Source organism: Solanum dulcamara, chromosome 8, assembly GCF_947179165.1.
Source record: "Solanum dulcamara chromosome 8, daSolDulc1.2, whole genome shotgun sequence".
Classification (NCBI taxonomy): Eukaryota; Viridiplantae; Streptophyta; class Magnoliopsida; order Solanales; family Solanaceae; genus Solanum; species Solanum dulcamara.
In genome coordinates, this window is record NC_077244.1 from 2,183,283 (window position 1) to 2,199,561 (window position 16,279).

The window sequence follows — 16,279 nt, forward strand, 5'->3', positions numbered from 1 at the left end:
GCAGTTACAGCTTACGGAGGACATGACCTTAGATAGGAGGGTGTGGAGGACCCACATTAGGGTAGAAGTCTAGTTCATAGTCTCGTTATTCTTCTCTATTCATAGGTGTAGTAGTGCATTACGATCTCTTGCGCTTTGACTTCTGATTTCTGTTATTTCTGTTATTATTTATTACTTTCTATGCTTTGATTACTCAATTTTACCTGTGACGCTTTCATTATTTATTTAATCGTTATTTGTTATTAGTCTTTATTTATTTGTATTTATTTGTTATCTATTTGTTATTTGTTTGTTGTTTTTCTCATAAAGCTTTTAATTTTCTATTTTTATCTAACATTTTTTATGCATTTATGCTTTTACTGAGCCGAGGGTCTCCAGGAAACAGCCGTCCTACCTTGGTAGGAGTAAGGTCTGCGTACATTCTACCCTCCCCAGACCCCATGTTGTGGGATTTCACTGGGTTGTTGTTGTTGTTGTTGTTGTAGTTTTTTTACTCATACACAAATATCAAATAAAAAATATTAATATAAATATATAATAAGTTAATCACTATATAATACTATTTAGTATTTAGTATTTTAGTATTTACCATTTAGGCTTTGTCGCTTTAGATTAAGTGGAAAAGGTTTGCAAGTTGCAACGACGGCAGCTCCAGGATTCGTATATTTGTTTTAATTTTTTTTCTTATTGGTTAAATCAAAATCGAACCGTTAAAGACCAAAAATCGATAAATCAAAAACCAATAACAAATATCTTATTGATTTTGTTATCGGTTTAACGTATTTAGAAACCGAAAACCGATATACCAAATCGATAATATTTAAAATCGAATCGAACAGATCGATACACACCCCTAAGTGTGGCTTGCTCAAGTGATCGATCACCTCCACCATCAACTAGTAGATTGAGCATTCGAGATACACCAAAGAATAAGTGAAACCACTATTAAACCTTCCGTAAGTTTGGAGTGGGAAGAAAAAGGAAAAAAACAAAACAAAAGAAAAGAAAACAAATGGGTTGAAAGTGATATCATTTGAGAAATTAACTGTAAATTATTTTTCAAATATAAAAACGTATTATTCTCTCTTTTTCATCAAAATGTTATTCTTTTATCGTAAAAGAAAAATAAGGAAATATTTCCCAAATTAATGAACAATCAATTAAGTTGAAATTATTAAGCTTGATGATAAGGTTTATAGTCTAATTAATGATGACACAATTAGCTAGTCTATAGAGTACTCTATACCTATAAGGATATATATATAATGACTTACATTTTTTATTTTAATTGGATGTAACACATAAACAATGATAGTAGGCATGCTACAACATCAATTAGTTAACATAACAGTAAAAGATAGTATCCATTAATTCAGACAAAGATATAATTTGCATGGCTCCACCAATTTGAAAGATAAAAACAAAAGCTGGAAATTGGAAAGGTTTATTTTATTATTATTATTATTTTGGCGTGTGCTTTTTCGGGTGCTGCTTAGAATAGAGATAGTCAGACTCTTACTAACAAATACTTTGTTAGTTGTTATTTAAAATAGAGAAAGTGAAACTCTACCACCAAAGAATGTGATGCAGTAGATAAAGTTGTTCCTCCCTTAATTAAAGACCTTAGGTTCGAGCCCTGAATATGAAAAAATCCTTGATAAGGAGTGCTTCCCCTCGAATGGGGCCCTACGCGGCGCGAATTCAAATATAGTCGGACTTCAATACGAATAGCAGACACCTGATGAAAACCCCCCCAAAAAAAAGAGATAGTCAAACTCTAACTTAATTTGTGCTTTATGGGGTGATGTTTGAAATAGAGATTAGGGTGTCAAATAGAAGGATATGATTGAATTTGGACGAATCAAAATAAATTAAGTTAATGGCAAGTACAAAAGTTACTTGATCCGAAATAAGTTAGGTTGAAATGGGTATGTAATAGATTTAGTAATAAAAATATTAGAATTAAATTCATCAAATTTATATTTTAATAAATATACCTATAAATACGAGGACTAATTCAAAAGGTTTTGAACTTTGAGGGGAATATTGACCAGCAAAATAACTTTATGTGCGCATGCGGCATGCGTAAAATGATTATATATCCACTCATCTCCTATATATCTTCTTTAGGGTTGATGTTTTTTTTAAAATTATAGTCGTCTTTATAATAATATTGTATCTAGACAAACGATGTTATTATAGAAAAAGCTTTGATTATAACTTTAATAATATTATAGCTATTGAAATTTTATAAGATTATACGAGACGAGTCCTATTTCAGTTAGAGTTTCTTGAATGCTATTATTCATGTCTATACAAAGGGTATTATATTCCCTTGAAAATGCATCTCGAATATCCCATAAATTCTTGAATATTCACAAAGAGATCATGAAGACATCATATATTATTTTCCTCAAAAAAGTCATCTCAAAAATTTCACAAATTCATGTAATATTTATAAAGAAATCAAAATATGTCAAAGTATTCTTCTTGATAAACAAATACTTCAAAGAGATCCACAAATTCATTCATGGAGATCAATGTCAAAATAATAATAATAATAATAATAATAATAATAATAATAATAATAATAATAATAATAATAATAATAATAATAATAATAATATAACTATATATAAAACAAATAATTATTGCATTTTCTATCTCGTTGAATAAGAAACAAACAAAATGACGTAACTCACTAGCCATAGTATATTTTTAACACAACCTGCATTCAAATTACAAATTTTAAACAAGACAGTTTATTGAATTCTAGATAAGTTATGATCAAAATTGCGCCCCTTTCACAAATTTTATAACACAAATACTGAATTTTAATGAAAATTATTACATTTTGACGACTCCCTAGCTTTTTCCATAGGTTCGCTCCTGATTTTAATAAATAATTGATCTTCAATGTGAATTAAAATTAATCGAGCCCTAAAACAGATACCAAATACAATATCAGAATCAAGAAAAAAAAAGAAACAAAATTAGGTTTTCATTAAATCTCTCGTAAAGTTGTGTAGTACTACTAGGTAGTACGTTTATGACTATTGAGCATGCTTGTGCTCATAAAGTCTAAATGTGATTCATTGACTTTGACTTTATTGATAAAGAAGAAGATTTTTTATATAATATATATATATATATATATATATTCAAACCTTTATATAAGAGCATTGTTGTTGTGATAATGTTGGTGCTCCAACAAAATGTTATTATAGCAAATATATGGTATGACATAAAATAAAAGATCAATTCCACAAATATTATAGAAAAATGTTATTAGAGAGGATGCTTTATATAGAGGTCTAACTTCATCGGGATAAAAATACTTTTGATCCTTTAATTATTGATGAACTTGGTTTTCGGATCTTGTGACATGTGATTCAGGTCAAAACATTTAAACTTTATTAATTAAAATATGTGTTATGTACTATTTTTAGAAGTATATTATCCTCATGCATAAAGTAATGATACAAGTTTAATATAACACACGCATGATTAAATAGTGGGACGATTTATAATGCTGAATTGTGAATATTTACAAGTAAAGGTATTAAAGTGAATTAAGGTTAAATATGCTTAGTTAGGCATCACAAGGACTATGATGGTAATAATAAAATTAAATCGTGATGGAATTTTTTAAACCTTTTTAAATTTTTTTTAAAAAAATTGCTATACCATATTCCATCATTTTCATAGTTTTTTAAAGTCAACAAAAGTTTGATTATATTCAAATTAATGGGAACAGTTTGGGCCCTCCCATCAAAATTTGTTTCTAAGTATGATTTGAGTTCAATGTGGTGGGTAAAGGATAATCATGATCTTGATAAATTATTTTTAAAAAGTCCACACCTTTATTTTTTACTTTTTTCTTGATTTTGTTTCCTTATTTTTCCCAACTTTTATTTTTCCTTTTTCTGTAAATATTACCACTGTGAAAAGGTGATTGATTCTAAAAGCCAAATTTTGCGATTTGGAATGGTGGAAAATATTTTCCAATTTTTTTCATATTTAATTGATCCAAATTTTTAAAAAATTTAAAATAATATTTTTTACTTATGTATAGACTATAAGAAAAAAATACCATAAAAAACATTTTCCTTCATACTAACACACTTATTGTCTAAAATATTTACACTATTATAATATACCACAAAATTAATAAAGAGCTCAAGTTAAATATGTTGTCAAATGTAAGAAGTTTTCACACTATTAGGTCATTTTTACCTATTTGAGCAACTTATCTTCTTATCGAGTTTAAGTTATATACAGGTAATCTATCTTATTTTCAAGTTATAAATCTCACATTTTGAGAAAGTTTATTGTAAATATCCTCTGATTGGCCTCCTATTATAAAAAATATAAATTACATTGATATTTTATATGTAATTTGAACTACTTTCAAAATTACAAATTTCATATTTAAAGAAGCATCTATATTAAAAAAAAGTCTTTTGACGATATATATACATAATTTCTTTAAATAAATTTCTATTATTATTATTATTATTATTATTATTATTATTAATAAAGAGGAAAAAAAAAAGCATGTCCCACAAGAGAGGGTCATTGCTTTAGACAAAGGCAATATATGATATTTGAAAACAAAAGCCAAAGTTTTGACAAAAAATGGCCAAAAAACTACTCAACCAACAACAACAAAATCTCCTACTTGTGTTTCTGTCCCTTAGTTTCTTCTTGTATTCTTTAACAACCTTTCACATTCTTCTTTCTTCTTAATTTCTCTAATTCCAAATATTCTTTTTTTCTTCACAATGGCTATGGACAAGCACCACCACCACCACCAAATGCCTCTAACCAAGTCTGCTTCAAGGCAGAGATACAACGAATGGTTCGTGTTATATATATATATATATATACTGACAGTGTAAAACAAATTACGCTATTTGTGTAGTTTTACGTTTTGTAATAGGTCATTTATCGTTGCATGTTATGAATTTATGTAAGGTTAGGGAGGGGAGATGGTTTATGTGGCAACGTAAGTCAGTAGAAAGGAGGAGGAGACGGAATGTTGTATTCAAAATCTATACTATCGTCTTTTAAGTAATTAACTTGATGGTGCAAAATAATAATTTTATACTGTCAGTATATATTAGTTATAACTTAGTTGGCTCATAGGTGAAATTTCACATTTTTACAAAAAAACATAAAAAATTGTAAAGATTTTTTTTTTTTTGCTAATTGGTTATTTTTACTTGTTATACAGGGTATTTAGAGATGTTCCAAGTGATATAACTATAGAAGTGGATGGTGCCATATTTTCATTGCACAAGGTAAGCCTCTCAATTCTTGCTGTTATTAGAGTCGGATTCAGTATTTAAACTTGACATGTTGAGTTGTTCGCAATATTGAGTTCAAGACTTGATATTTATACTACATTTTCGAAGTTTTCATGTATACATTTATGATCTATGTTGAAAATGATGGATTCAATTGAACTTGATGTCTTGATCTCAACATCAACAGTGGCGGAGTCAGAATTTTTACTGAGAAAATTCAAAATATAAAGAAGTAAACATACTAACATGCTAAGGAATTTAACATTTAGTATATATACATAAACAATAACGTTGACCTTATACATTACAAAGTAATTTTCCAAGAATCCAAGCCTATTTAGGTAGGAGGGTTTGGAGAGCGCGAATTAGGGAAGAAAGTTAGTTAGTGGTTGAGCGCTCTATCGCTTTCCTTCGGGATAGGCTTGGTGATCGTACTTGTACCTACTTTCTTGTAGTTTTTTGTTCTTCAATTTCGGTTATCACCTTTGTTTGTTTGTGCTTTGGTTATCACATTGCTTCATTGTTATTACTGTTCTTTCTTCCTTATGTTGTGTATTGTTTTCCATTTCACATAATTTCATCGTTGCTACTGCTTTCATTTCTGTATTCCTTTTTTCAAACTGCTTTAAAATTCCTTTTATTCAAGCTAGGGGTCTATCGGAAACATATCTCTATCTCTACGAGGTAGGGGTAAGGTCTGACTAAACCCTATGTTGTTGATTTTTATCATACAGTTCACATTCAATTGATCCACTTGAACAGTTGTAAGATATATGATACAGAGTCTCCACTAATATCAATGTTCAATTTTTTTTCAAGTTTTTCATGCATATGAGCAATTTCAGAGACCATAATGTAGTGGAAATTCCCTAACATATGAGAATTATGATTTCAGTTTCCTCTTGTATCGAGAAGTGGACGAATTCGGAGGCTTGTAGCAGAGCAAAGAGATTCTGATATATCAAGAATTGAGTTTGTTAGTCTACCAGGTGGATCTGAATCATTTGAACTAGCAGCCAAATTCTGCTATGGTGTCAACTTTGAGATCACATCATCAAATGTTGCTCAACTCTGTTGTGTATCTGATTACCTCGAGATGTCAGAGGATCACTCGAAAAACAATCTTGGTTCGAGGGCTGAAGAATATCTCGACAGCATTGTCTGCAAGAATCTTGAAATGTGTATTGAAGTCTTGAGACAATCCGAAAACTTACTCCCCCTTGCTGATGAGTTGAAAATCGTTAGCAGATGTATCGATGCTGTAGCCTCAAAAGCTTGTGTTGAGCAGATCGCTTCAAGTTTTTCGCGTTTGGAGTATAGTAGCTCAGGGAGGTTACATATGAGTAAACAAGCCAATTGTGAAGGGGATTGGTGGATTGAGGATCTTTCTGTTCTTCGTATCGACTTGTACCAACGTGTTATAACAGCAATGAAATTTCGCGGTGTTAGACCTGAAAGCATTGCAGCATCACTAGTAAGCTATGCACAGAAGGAGTTAATACAAAAGTCTATTTCTAGTTCAAAAGAAAAACTCGTGGTTGAGACGATCGTTACCTTGATGCCTGTTGAGAAATTCGTTGTTCCTTTGAGCTTTCTGTTTGGATTGTTGCGTAGCGCTGTGATGCTAGATTGCAATGCTGCTAGTAGGCTTGATCTCGAGAGACGGATAGGATCTCAACTCGATATAGCAACTCTGGATGACATACTAATTCCTTCATTTCGTCATGCTGGTGATACAATGTTTGATGTTGACACAGTGCATAGGATCTTGGTTAATTTTTCACAACAGGAAGGCGATAGCGATGATGAGATGGAAGATGTATCGGTTTTTGAATCCGATAGCCCTACTGCTACGCCATCACAAACTGCATTGTTCAAAGTATCAAAGCTGGTTGACAACTACCTAACTGAAATTGCACCAGATGCAAATCTAAAGCTCAACAAGTTCATTGCTATTGCAGAAACATTACCAGCACACGCACGCACTCTACACGATGGACTTTATCGAGCTATTGACGTCTACCTCAAAGTATGTATTCCTCAACTTATTCGAAATATGCTTGAAAAAGGTTTTGATGGTTTGAAATGAGACCCCTAAATCCTTCATAATATGTTGCGTGGACTCTCCCAAAATGTTGTTGCACCTCTGTTGGATTCTTCCGAAAATGCACTATTTCTGGAGGATCCAACACGTACGTGACGATATTTTTGAAGAGTCCGAGCAACATAGTCTTCATAATTTCATAACAGGAGATAGTCTTCATAATTTCATAACAGGAGATAGATATGCAAAGTGCTTGTTTCTTAAGAGTTATTTTTAGATATGTCCTCTAGAGAGTGATTTTTTAAAATTCTTCATGAATTCACATTTCCAGGCTCATCAGACTTTGTCAGATCCAGAAAAGAGGAGACTATGCAAATCGATCGATTTCCAAAAACTCTCACAAGAAGCTGGTGCACATGCTGCACAAAACGAACGTCTTCCCCTTCAATCAATCGTTCAAGTTCTCTATTACGAGCAATTGAGGCTAAGAAACGCCTTGTTTTGCTCGTATCCTGACGATGACATTAAGCCAATGCATCAATCTTGGAGGATAAACAGTGGTGCTCTTAGTGCAGCAATGTCTCCTAAGGACAATTATGCTTCATTGAGACGAGAAAACAGAGAGCTAAAACTTGAGCTAGCGCGGATGAGGATGAGATTGAACGACTTGGAAAAAGACCATGTTTGTATGAAGAGAGATATGCAGAAATCCAACTCGCGAAGATTCATGAAATCTTTCTCGAAAAGGATTGGTAAAAAGTTCAACATTTTCGGACATAGTTCATCAAGGGAGTCTACTAATTCTCCCTCAAGACACTCGGAAAGAACTGATTCTAAGATAACTGATAGAACATGACTATCGTTCTTCCAGGTACATCGAGTTACACGAATAATGTGTTTGCTTGTAATATTTGTTCGATCCCATACTCTATTTTTCTCCAAAATCTTGTATAGATAAGGCTACATAGATTTTATGTGTGAGACGTTAGAAGGATGTGATCTTATAGTTGAAAGCAATGAATTCAGTTGAACTCACAAAATCCGCCCTAGATCCACTTCCAGACTACTTATGGGGTGGACTAAGGTCATAGCTTGCAAATTTGGAGTCTTATTATGAACTTCACAACAGGTCAATCGTTCTATGTTCCAGGGTTGGGTCAGATAGGACCAGATCCAAATGGATCTAGTTATCTCTTCGAGTTCAGATGTTGTAATAGGCCTAATTTTACTCCTGGTTTGACCGGTGAAGTGAACGGGGATTCAAGTTTTTCATTTCATTCAGTAAAAAAAGTAGTTGATACCTATAAAACCTTTTGAGGTATTTTAATGACCGAAAAATCTGTCTGGAGCCAACCCTTCGAATCAAACTGCAGACTTCAAAAACTCGGGGATGATGGGCCTAAGTTACATTCTTTAGAACTTTTGCAGCAATATTAATCTCTTTTATGAATTTCCACATGACTATCAGGATGACAAAACTGTAATGACAAAAATAGGATAATCACGATATAGCATCTATGTTGCTCGGACTCTCCAACCTGTGTTGAATCCCCTATCGAAGGATCTAACATGCACCCCGTCGATATTTTGAAGAATTCAAGCAACATAGTTATACCAAAAATGCAACAGTGGAAGCAACCAACCTTTATCTATAGGTTTGACTGAACTCAGTAGTTTCAACGCAGGATATACATATTCACGTCTGTGTGGTGTGTAAAGCCGCTGAAATTTCAACAAATATCAAATTTTGAACCCATAATTCCAAAAGTACATTGACTTCAATACTAAGAACCTTAAAATGTTTGAACGTCTCAAGTTTAAAATTTTGAATCCACTTCTATTAAGGATAAATCAACAATCTATTACAACAAGAACATGCGACTATATGAAGTCTAAGAAGTAAAATTTGATGGGGGGTTTTGGGTGTGGGTATAGAGGGGGGTCACATGTTGCAAATTCGGACTCTTATTATGAATTTACCGTTGCACTCAATCTTCAAGCGGATTGTTTGGTGTAGAAGCGGATGCCAACAGCTACGCTCAAAATGATCAGGGGAACTAAGAACTGGAGGAGCTTAATTACGAACTCGGATGTCTTGTCCTGGTTGTAATGAGGCTGATTGGGAGGAGTGTACTGCTTTTTAGTCGGGATGGTTGCTGAATCAATAGCCCCTACGTAGTATTCGTCCAACATTGCTTGAGCACTGCTGCTGTGGCCGACATCCTCAAAATCATCGGTTGCATCCTTTCCTGCACAAATCATACCATCAGGAGTCCATAAACCATAGTCTTCTAAAGAGTTGACAACCTTAAAACATCAAGTTTTTCAAAGATTTCTCCACTGGAAATTCAGAATTTAGAGTATGTGGGTTATGCTCTTTATATATATGAGATTGTCCGAGCCAGATGTAGCGATTTCTATTGAATCCACTGCGTGAAGTTGTTATCTGCTATTCGATGGCACGATCCGGTGTATGTTCTACTCAATTTGAATACTCATCCATCCCAATTTATGTGGCACCTTACAAGTTTCGAGAGTTAAACGAGTTTTTCTTTGACTGTAATATTTTTCATGTGTTTTTTAAATATTTTGAATTGTTAATTATTGTGACTTAATAGTATTTCTTACATAATTTTCAAATATGCAAATTTTATTTTTAAAAATTTAAATAATCTATCTCCGATTTTGACTCTAGAAAATCTAATTGTGCCACATAAATTGAGGCAGAGGAAGTACTATTGAAACATATAGAGCATGTACACGACTTGAGAGATAAATGTTACAAAGTGTGGTTTTGGTAGGAAACAGATGGTCAACGTATATTTACCAGTAGCAGCCAACAAAACCTCGTCGCCACCAGGGTGATCGTCCAAGAATTTCGTCACATCGTACACCTATCAAATAAAAGATCCATATCACTCAATGAACCTTAAATCCCATACTTCTTGGGTATTCAATTATCACAAGAAAGATTGAGAAAACAAAACCACAAAAAAGAAGAGAAAAGATGATTGTCAATCGGCATAAGTATTCCACTTAAAATCATTTTCCGTATGATTAACTTTACCAAAATCAAAGATTTAACATCGAGGGTGATATCTCAGGCTATTTAACGTAGCTGACCTCTGAAATGTTGTAAATCATGTCGACTTAACTAAGAAATTACGAACCAACAAAGAAACACAAAGTTTTCTAATTCTATTAGGAGGAGAAAAGGTGACTGTCAGAAAAGTTTTCTAGTTCTATTGGACAAAATTATAATATCATAGATTTGCACGAACGCAGTAATGCTTAACCTTCAAAAACTGGCCATTCTTTTTATGCCATCAATTTATGGCCTAAGCAAGGATATAATTATTCAGTCTTCTATAAATATAGTAAATTGAGAAACTGCAATAACAAGTATACTAAGAAATCTAAACAAAAACAAAATTATGGTGAAACTTTTATGCTCGTCTGCTGGTTCCTCTTTTTTTTCCCTTTGGGAAAGACAATATGGACTATGAAGGAGGAGGGGAGGGTTGAATAGCAATTCACCGTGTTTTGGTACCATGTCTCTGTGTGACCTATAGGTCAAGGGTTCGAGTCGTGAAACCAATCGTTTTGTCTACATCACACACCCCTTGGGTGCAGCCCTTCCCCAGACCCTGCTAACGTGGGATACTTTATGCACTGGGTCGCCTTTTACAAGATTATAACTTTCTTCAGAGAAGTTTCAAAAGTACAAAGTATATCTAAACCACAACGGGAAATTAGCCTTTTCTAGCGGCAAGTCACATGTTACTAAGAACACAGTGATATAACAAGCATTTTACGTAAAGGGTACGACCTGATAAATCAAAAGTCCAAAAACATGAATTATCTATGTACTACAAAACAAGCAATGGCTTTTAACTGTTTTGAGCCTTGATATTTATCTCGTCTAAATTGTAGCTCCCAACCACATTTTCATATTGATAAATTCCTCTACTGATCCACATAAACATTTAAGAGCTAAACCATAACAATGAACCAATGAATTTTCATTTACAGTAAAACCTTAGTCATCATGTAGGTTGATAATTATTCATCGAGACTGCATCAAATTCGTGTTGAAACAAGTTGAGAAAAGTTGAATTTAAGATGTAGACACAACCCACAGACAGCGATGACACACCAACCAAAAGTATATAAAATGAAAAGGACAGATCTCAGCACTTCAAATGTCAATAATGTCATCACTCATCATGCTAATGCCTGCCAAACGCTAAAATTCGCAAAAATCAAGTATTAGACTGTTTGAAGAGAAAGCTAAAGCTCCAAATATAGATCACTGTGACAATCGACAATGGGTACAAACTTAATATAAACACAATATTTTCAACATCAACTCCAGTTAATTACATCAAAATGGGTGGTGGCAGAAAGGTAGTTACACAGATCACAAAGACTATATCTATCGTTTGTCACATAGAGGCGGATCAAGGATTTGAAATTTTTGGTTCCTACAAGGATCTCAAGTTAATATACAATAACAATTGGGTTCACAATAACATACTTATGTATGTTATATAAATTTCTTAATAGAAATTAAGGGTCTGCACAAAAGATACTGATTCCCGTGAACCCATAAACTATGCTCTATATCCGCCACAGTTGCCACTAATACAATAACAACACCAACATACCCACTGTAATCCTACAAGTGTGGTCAGGGAAGGGCGGTGCGTATGCCACTACCTTTTGAAAGTAGATAGACACTATTCCCTCTCTTGTTTTAGGTATTCCACTCGTTCTCAAAGTATATAGCTCTAGTAGTCCTTTCTGCCTATTACACCCCTTTGCTCTAGTGATCGCTTCGTATACTACGCTTCTTATCTAGCGTATTGAACTCGTTTATTCCACTCGCTCCCTAACTCTAAGAGCAACTCCTCTTTTTAGAATTGTTGAAGAAACTACTAATGCTAACTATCTAACTGCACTGATCGAGATCGATCTCACTGACCCCTTGCTTCACCACGCCCAAGCCGGAGGCTAAGGAGAGCAGAATAAGGTGAAGGTGGTTGCCGCTCATCAAGAGCTTGGTTAAGTGTCCAAGACCGTATGCCTTGTGGTTGGATCTGAATCTACTTATAGTTATCTAATCTCTTTCTTTTTCCTACCTCCCCTACGAAGGGAAGTACAAAGGAAGCTGCTTCGAAGTTGAAGGGATCGTCCATTCACTATATATCTGTAATTTCATACATAAAGAGGAAGATTAAAAACTCATTGATCTCCTTACCGCTCCGTGGGGGTATTCATTCACTCTTCTCTTACTTTCCCTACTTACTTAAATGAAATAGGAACAACCGCGCTGGTCGTACCGATACCGAAATAAGATCCAGGGAAACCCATGATTCTTAACATTCATTATTTAGTTCCCTTTCTTACATTCATCAACTATAGTTAATTACATCAAAAGGGGTGGAGGCAGAAAGGTAAATCACAGAGATCACAAAGACTATAAGTATACCCAAAAATTGAATCTTTAACATATACTTAAACAAAAAAGCACAAGAAACAGTAACCCCAGGAAATTATAGGCAAAAAGGTAATCACAGAGATCACAATGACTATAAGTTTCCCCTAATAAAGACCCAAAAATTGAATCTTTAACATATATTTGAACAAAAAAGCACAAGAAACAGTAACCCCAGGAAATTATAGGCAAAAAGATTATTACAGAGATCACAATGACTATAAGTTTCCCCTAATAAAAACCCAAAAATTGAATCTTTTAACATATATTTGAACAAAAAAGCACAAGAAACAGTAACCCCAGGAAATTATAGGCAAAAAGGTAATTACAGAGATCACAATGACTATAAGTTTCCCCTTATAAAGACCCAAAAATTGAATCTTTTAACATATATTTGAACAAAAAAGCACAAGAAACAGCAACCCCAGTAAATTATAGGCAAAAAAGTAATTACACAGATCACAAAGACTATAAGTTTTCCCTGATTAAGACCCAAAAATTGAATCTTTTAACATATATTTGAACAAAAAAGCACAAGAAATAGCAACCCCAGTAAATTAAATCAAAAAAAAAGGAGTGGATGGATAAAGAATACAAAGAAATACCTTGCCATTAATAACAAGCCAACAATCTTTGGCATTGTTGTGGGGGGCTACTTCTTCCAAAGTATAAACCTTGGTTTCACTACCCATTTATGGATACACAAAAACAAAATCAAAAAAAAAATGGAGTAGAGAAACAAAAGATGTGATGAATCTTGATTTGGGTGTTCAAAATTGAGGGCTTTATAATTCTTTATTTAGTTTGGTAAACCTATTGAAAAAATCAAAGAGTTGGTAGCACAACTTTGATGTGGGGGTTGGTGAGAAGAAAGATGTGACATTGGTTCATCTAATTTTTTTGATCGTATTAATAGCGATTATAATTTATAATATTTTTCATATAATATTTTTAAATATTAAAATTTAAAATATTGAATTAACTTGAAGGCTAGATAAGATGACTAAAAATCACCTTGTATTTTTTATCACAGATTTGAACATGAGTTCCTTGTTGCTTTGGTTTTTATGTTTTATGATGATAAATAGATAATAATAGTTTAATTGAAATTTGAATTATATGTATTTATATAATAAATAATTATGATTAAATTTTCATGAAACGCTTTAATTATATTGAACTAATATTTTTATATGTGTAAAAGTATTCAAAAGAAAGTACTAGCAATTTTTTTTCATTAATCAAATACATAAAAATAATATTTAATCAAAATTTAAATATCTAAACAATTAATCTTGTACTATACTAATTTATATATTTTATTAATATTATAAGAATATTTATAAATTATACATGTAACGATACGTTCAAGTATGACATTCAATATTTTGATATCTTTTATACATATTCAATGCTATATTAAACATTATTACTTTTAAAATACATATCAAATATCATACTATCGAAGATATAATATCAAAAATTTAATTTTAATATGATATTTGGATATCTAGGGTACTGGTGGTGGAATAGAGAAGTGCAAGGGAAGGTGGAAGCAAAGAAGATAGCGTATGCGAAGCTGATAGAAAGCAAGGATGAGGTGAAGAAATGGACGAATAGGGAACTTTATAAGATAGCGAGGAAGGAGGCGAAGTCGGCGGTTTCGATAGTAAAAACGGCAGCTTTTGAACGCATTTATGCTGAACTAGAAGAGAAAGGCGGGGATAGGAAATTGTTCGAGCTAGCCAGGATGCGAGAGCGAAGGGCATGCGATGTGGATCAAGTGAAGTGCATTAAGGACGAGCATGAAAAAGTATTGGTAGAAGAGACCCTCATTAAACAGAGATGGCAGTCGTACTTCCATAAACTCTTGAATAAAGAAGGAGACAGAGAGATTGTGTTGGGAGATTTGGAACATACAGGAAGGCTTCACGATTTTGGGTGTTGTAGGAGTATTTTGGTCGAAGAGGTTAAGGGTGTTGTGCGTAGGATGCGCTGGGCAAGAGCGACCGGACCTGGCGAGATTCCTGGGGAATTTTGGAAGAGCGCAAGCTCGGTAGGTTTTGAGTGATTGACTAGGTTATTTAATGTAATCTTTAAGACAGCAACGATGTCCGAAGAATGGAGATCGAGTGTAATGATCCCTCTATACAAAAACAAGCGGGATATCCAGAGCTGCAACAACAATAGAGGTATCAAGCTTCTAAGCCATACTATGAAAGTGTGGGAAAGAGTGGTGGAGATGAGGGTTAGGAGAGGCGTGTCTATTTCAGAGAACCAGTTCGGATTTATGCCGAAATGCTCAACTACAGAAGTCATCCATCTTATGAGGAGACTGGTGGAGCAGTATAGAGAGAGGAAGAGGGATTGCATATGGTATTCATCGATCTAGAAAAGGCTTATGATAAAGTTCCACGAGAGATACTATGGAGATGTTTGGAGGCTAAAGGTGTACCTATGGCGTACATTAGGGTGATCAAAGACATGTATGAGGGTGCCAAAACCAGGGTAAGAACAGTAGGAGGGGACTCAGAGCACTTTCCAGTTGTGATCGGGTTGCATCAAGGATTAGCTCTTAGTCTGTTTTTATTTGCCTTGGTGATGAATGGATTGACACAACAAATTCAAGGTGGGGTGCCATGGTGTATGCTTTTTGCGGATGACACAGTCCTGATCGATGAGACTCGTAACGGAGTTAACGCTAAACTAGAGGATTTGAGACATACCTTGGAGTCTAAAGGGTTTAAGCTGAGTAGGATCAAGACAGAGTACTTAGAGTGCAAGTTCAGTGAGACACCTCAGGAGGTTGGCGCAGAAGTTAGGCTTGGTGACCAAGTCATCCAAAAGAAAAGTAGTTTAAAGTACGTTGGGTCTATCATGCAAGGCAGCGGGGAGATTGACGAGGATGTCACACATCGTATTGGGGCAGGGTGGATGAAATAAAGGCTTACTTCTGGTGTGCTAAACACCATGTGACAAGAAGGTGCCACCACAACTTAAGGGCAAGTTTTATAAAGTGGTGGTTAGACTGACTATGTTATATGGGGCGGAGTGTTGGCCAGTTAAGATTTCTCACGTTCAAAAGATGAAAGTAGCCGAGATTAGAATGTTGAGATGGATGTGTGGGCATACCAGGAGCAACAAGATTAGAAATGAGGCTATTCGGGACAAAGTAGGAGTGGCCTCGGTGGAAGACAAGATGCGGGAAATGCGACTGAGATGGTTTGGACATGTGAACAGGAGAGACACAGATGCCCCAGTGCGGAGGTGTGAGAGGTTGGCCATGGATGGTTTCAGAAGAGGTAGGGGTAGGCCGAAGAAATATTGGAGAAAGGTGATTAGACAGGACATAGCGCAATTACATCTTACCTAGGACATGACCTTAGATAGGAGGGTGTAGAGGACCCATATTAGGGTAGAAGGCTAGTA

General features: G+C 34.2%; 2 protein-coding genes across 2 annotated transcripts; one reads left to right on the forward strand and one right to left on the reverse strand.

The window, feature by feature from the left end:
• The first annotated feature begins 4,624 nt into the window (after nt 1-4,624).
• LOC129898998 (BTB/POZ domain-containing protein At5g48800-like) lies at nt 4,625-9,165 on the forward strand. Its single transcript, XM_055973734.1, has 4 exons — nt 4,625-4,861; nt 5,237-5,303; nt 6,205-7,338; nt 7,685-9,165. Exons 1-4 carry the CDS (start codon nt 4,785-4,787, stop codon nt 8,207-8,209), a joined length of 1,803 nt encoding a protein of 600 aa, XP_055829709.1. The 5' UTR covers nt 4,625-4,784; the 3' UTR covers nt 8,210-9,165.
• Nucleotides 9,166-9,169: 4 nt separating this feature from the next.
• On the reverse strand, nt 9,170-13,731 carry LOC129898999 (cytochrome b5-like). The gene is made up of 3 exons (XM_055973735.1): nt 13,456-13,731; nt 10,181-10,247; nt 9,170-9,602 (listed from the first exon to the last, which is right to left on the reverse strand). The coding sequence occupies exons 1-3, from the start codon at nt 13,540-13,542 to the stop codon at nt 9,349-9,351; spliced, it is 408 nt and encodes a 135-aa protein (XP_055829710.1). The 5' UTR covers nt 13,543-13,731; the 3' UTR covers nt 9,170-9,348.
• Between the last annotated feature and the right edge of the window lie 2,548 nt (nt 13,732-16,279).

Coding starts and splice junctions, on each gene's coding strand:
- LOC129898999 (XM_055973735.1), bottom strand. CDS start 13,542: ATGGGTAGTGAAACCAAGGTTTATACTTTGGAAGAAGTAGCCCCCCAC. Junction 10,248..13,455: donor GGCTTGTTATTAATGGCAAG/GTATTTCTTTGT, acceptor TTTATTTGATAG/GTGTACGATGTGACGAAATT. Junction 9,603..10,180: donor GGTTTTGTTGGCTGCTACTG/GTAAATATACGT, acceptor TGATTTGTGCAG/GAAAGGATGCAACCGATGAT.
- LOC129898998 (XM_055973734.1), top strand. CDS start 4,785: ATGGCTATGGACAAGCACCACCACCACCACCAAATGCCTCTAACCAAG. Junction 5,304..6,204: donor CCATATTTTCATTGCACAAG/GTAAGCCTCTCA, acceptor TTATGATTTCAG/TTTCCTCTTGTATCGAGAAG. Junction 7,339..7,684: donor CTATTGACGTCTACCTCAAA/GTATGTATTCCT, acceptor TCACATTTCCAG/GCTCATCAGACTTTGTCAGA.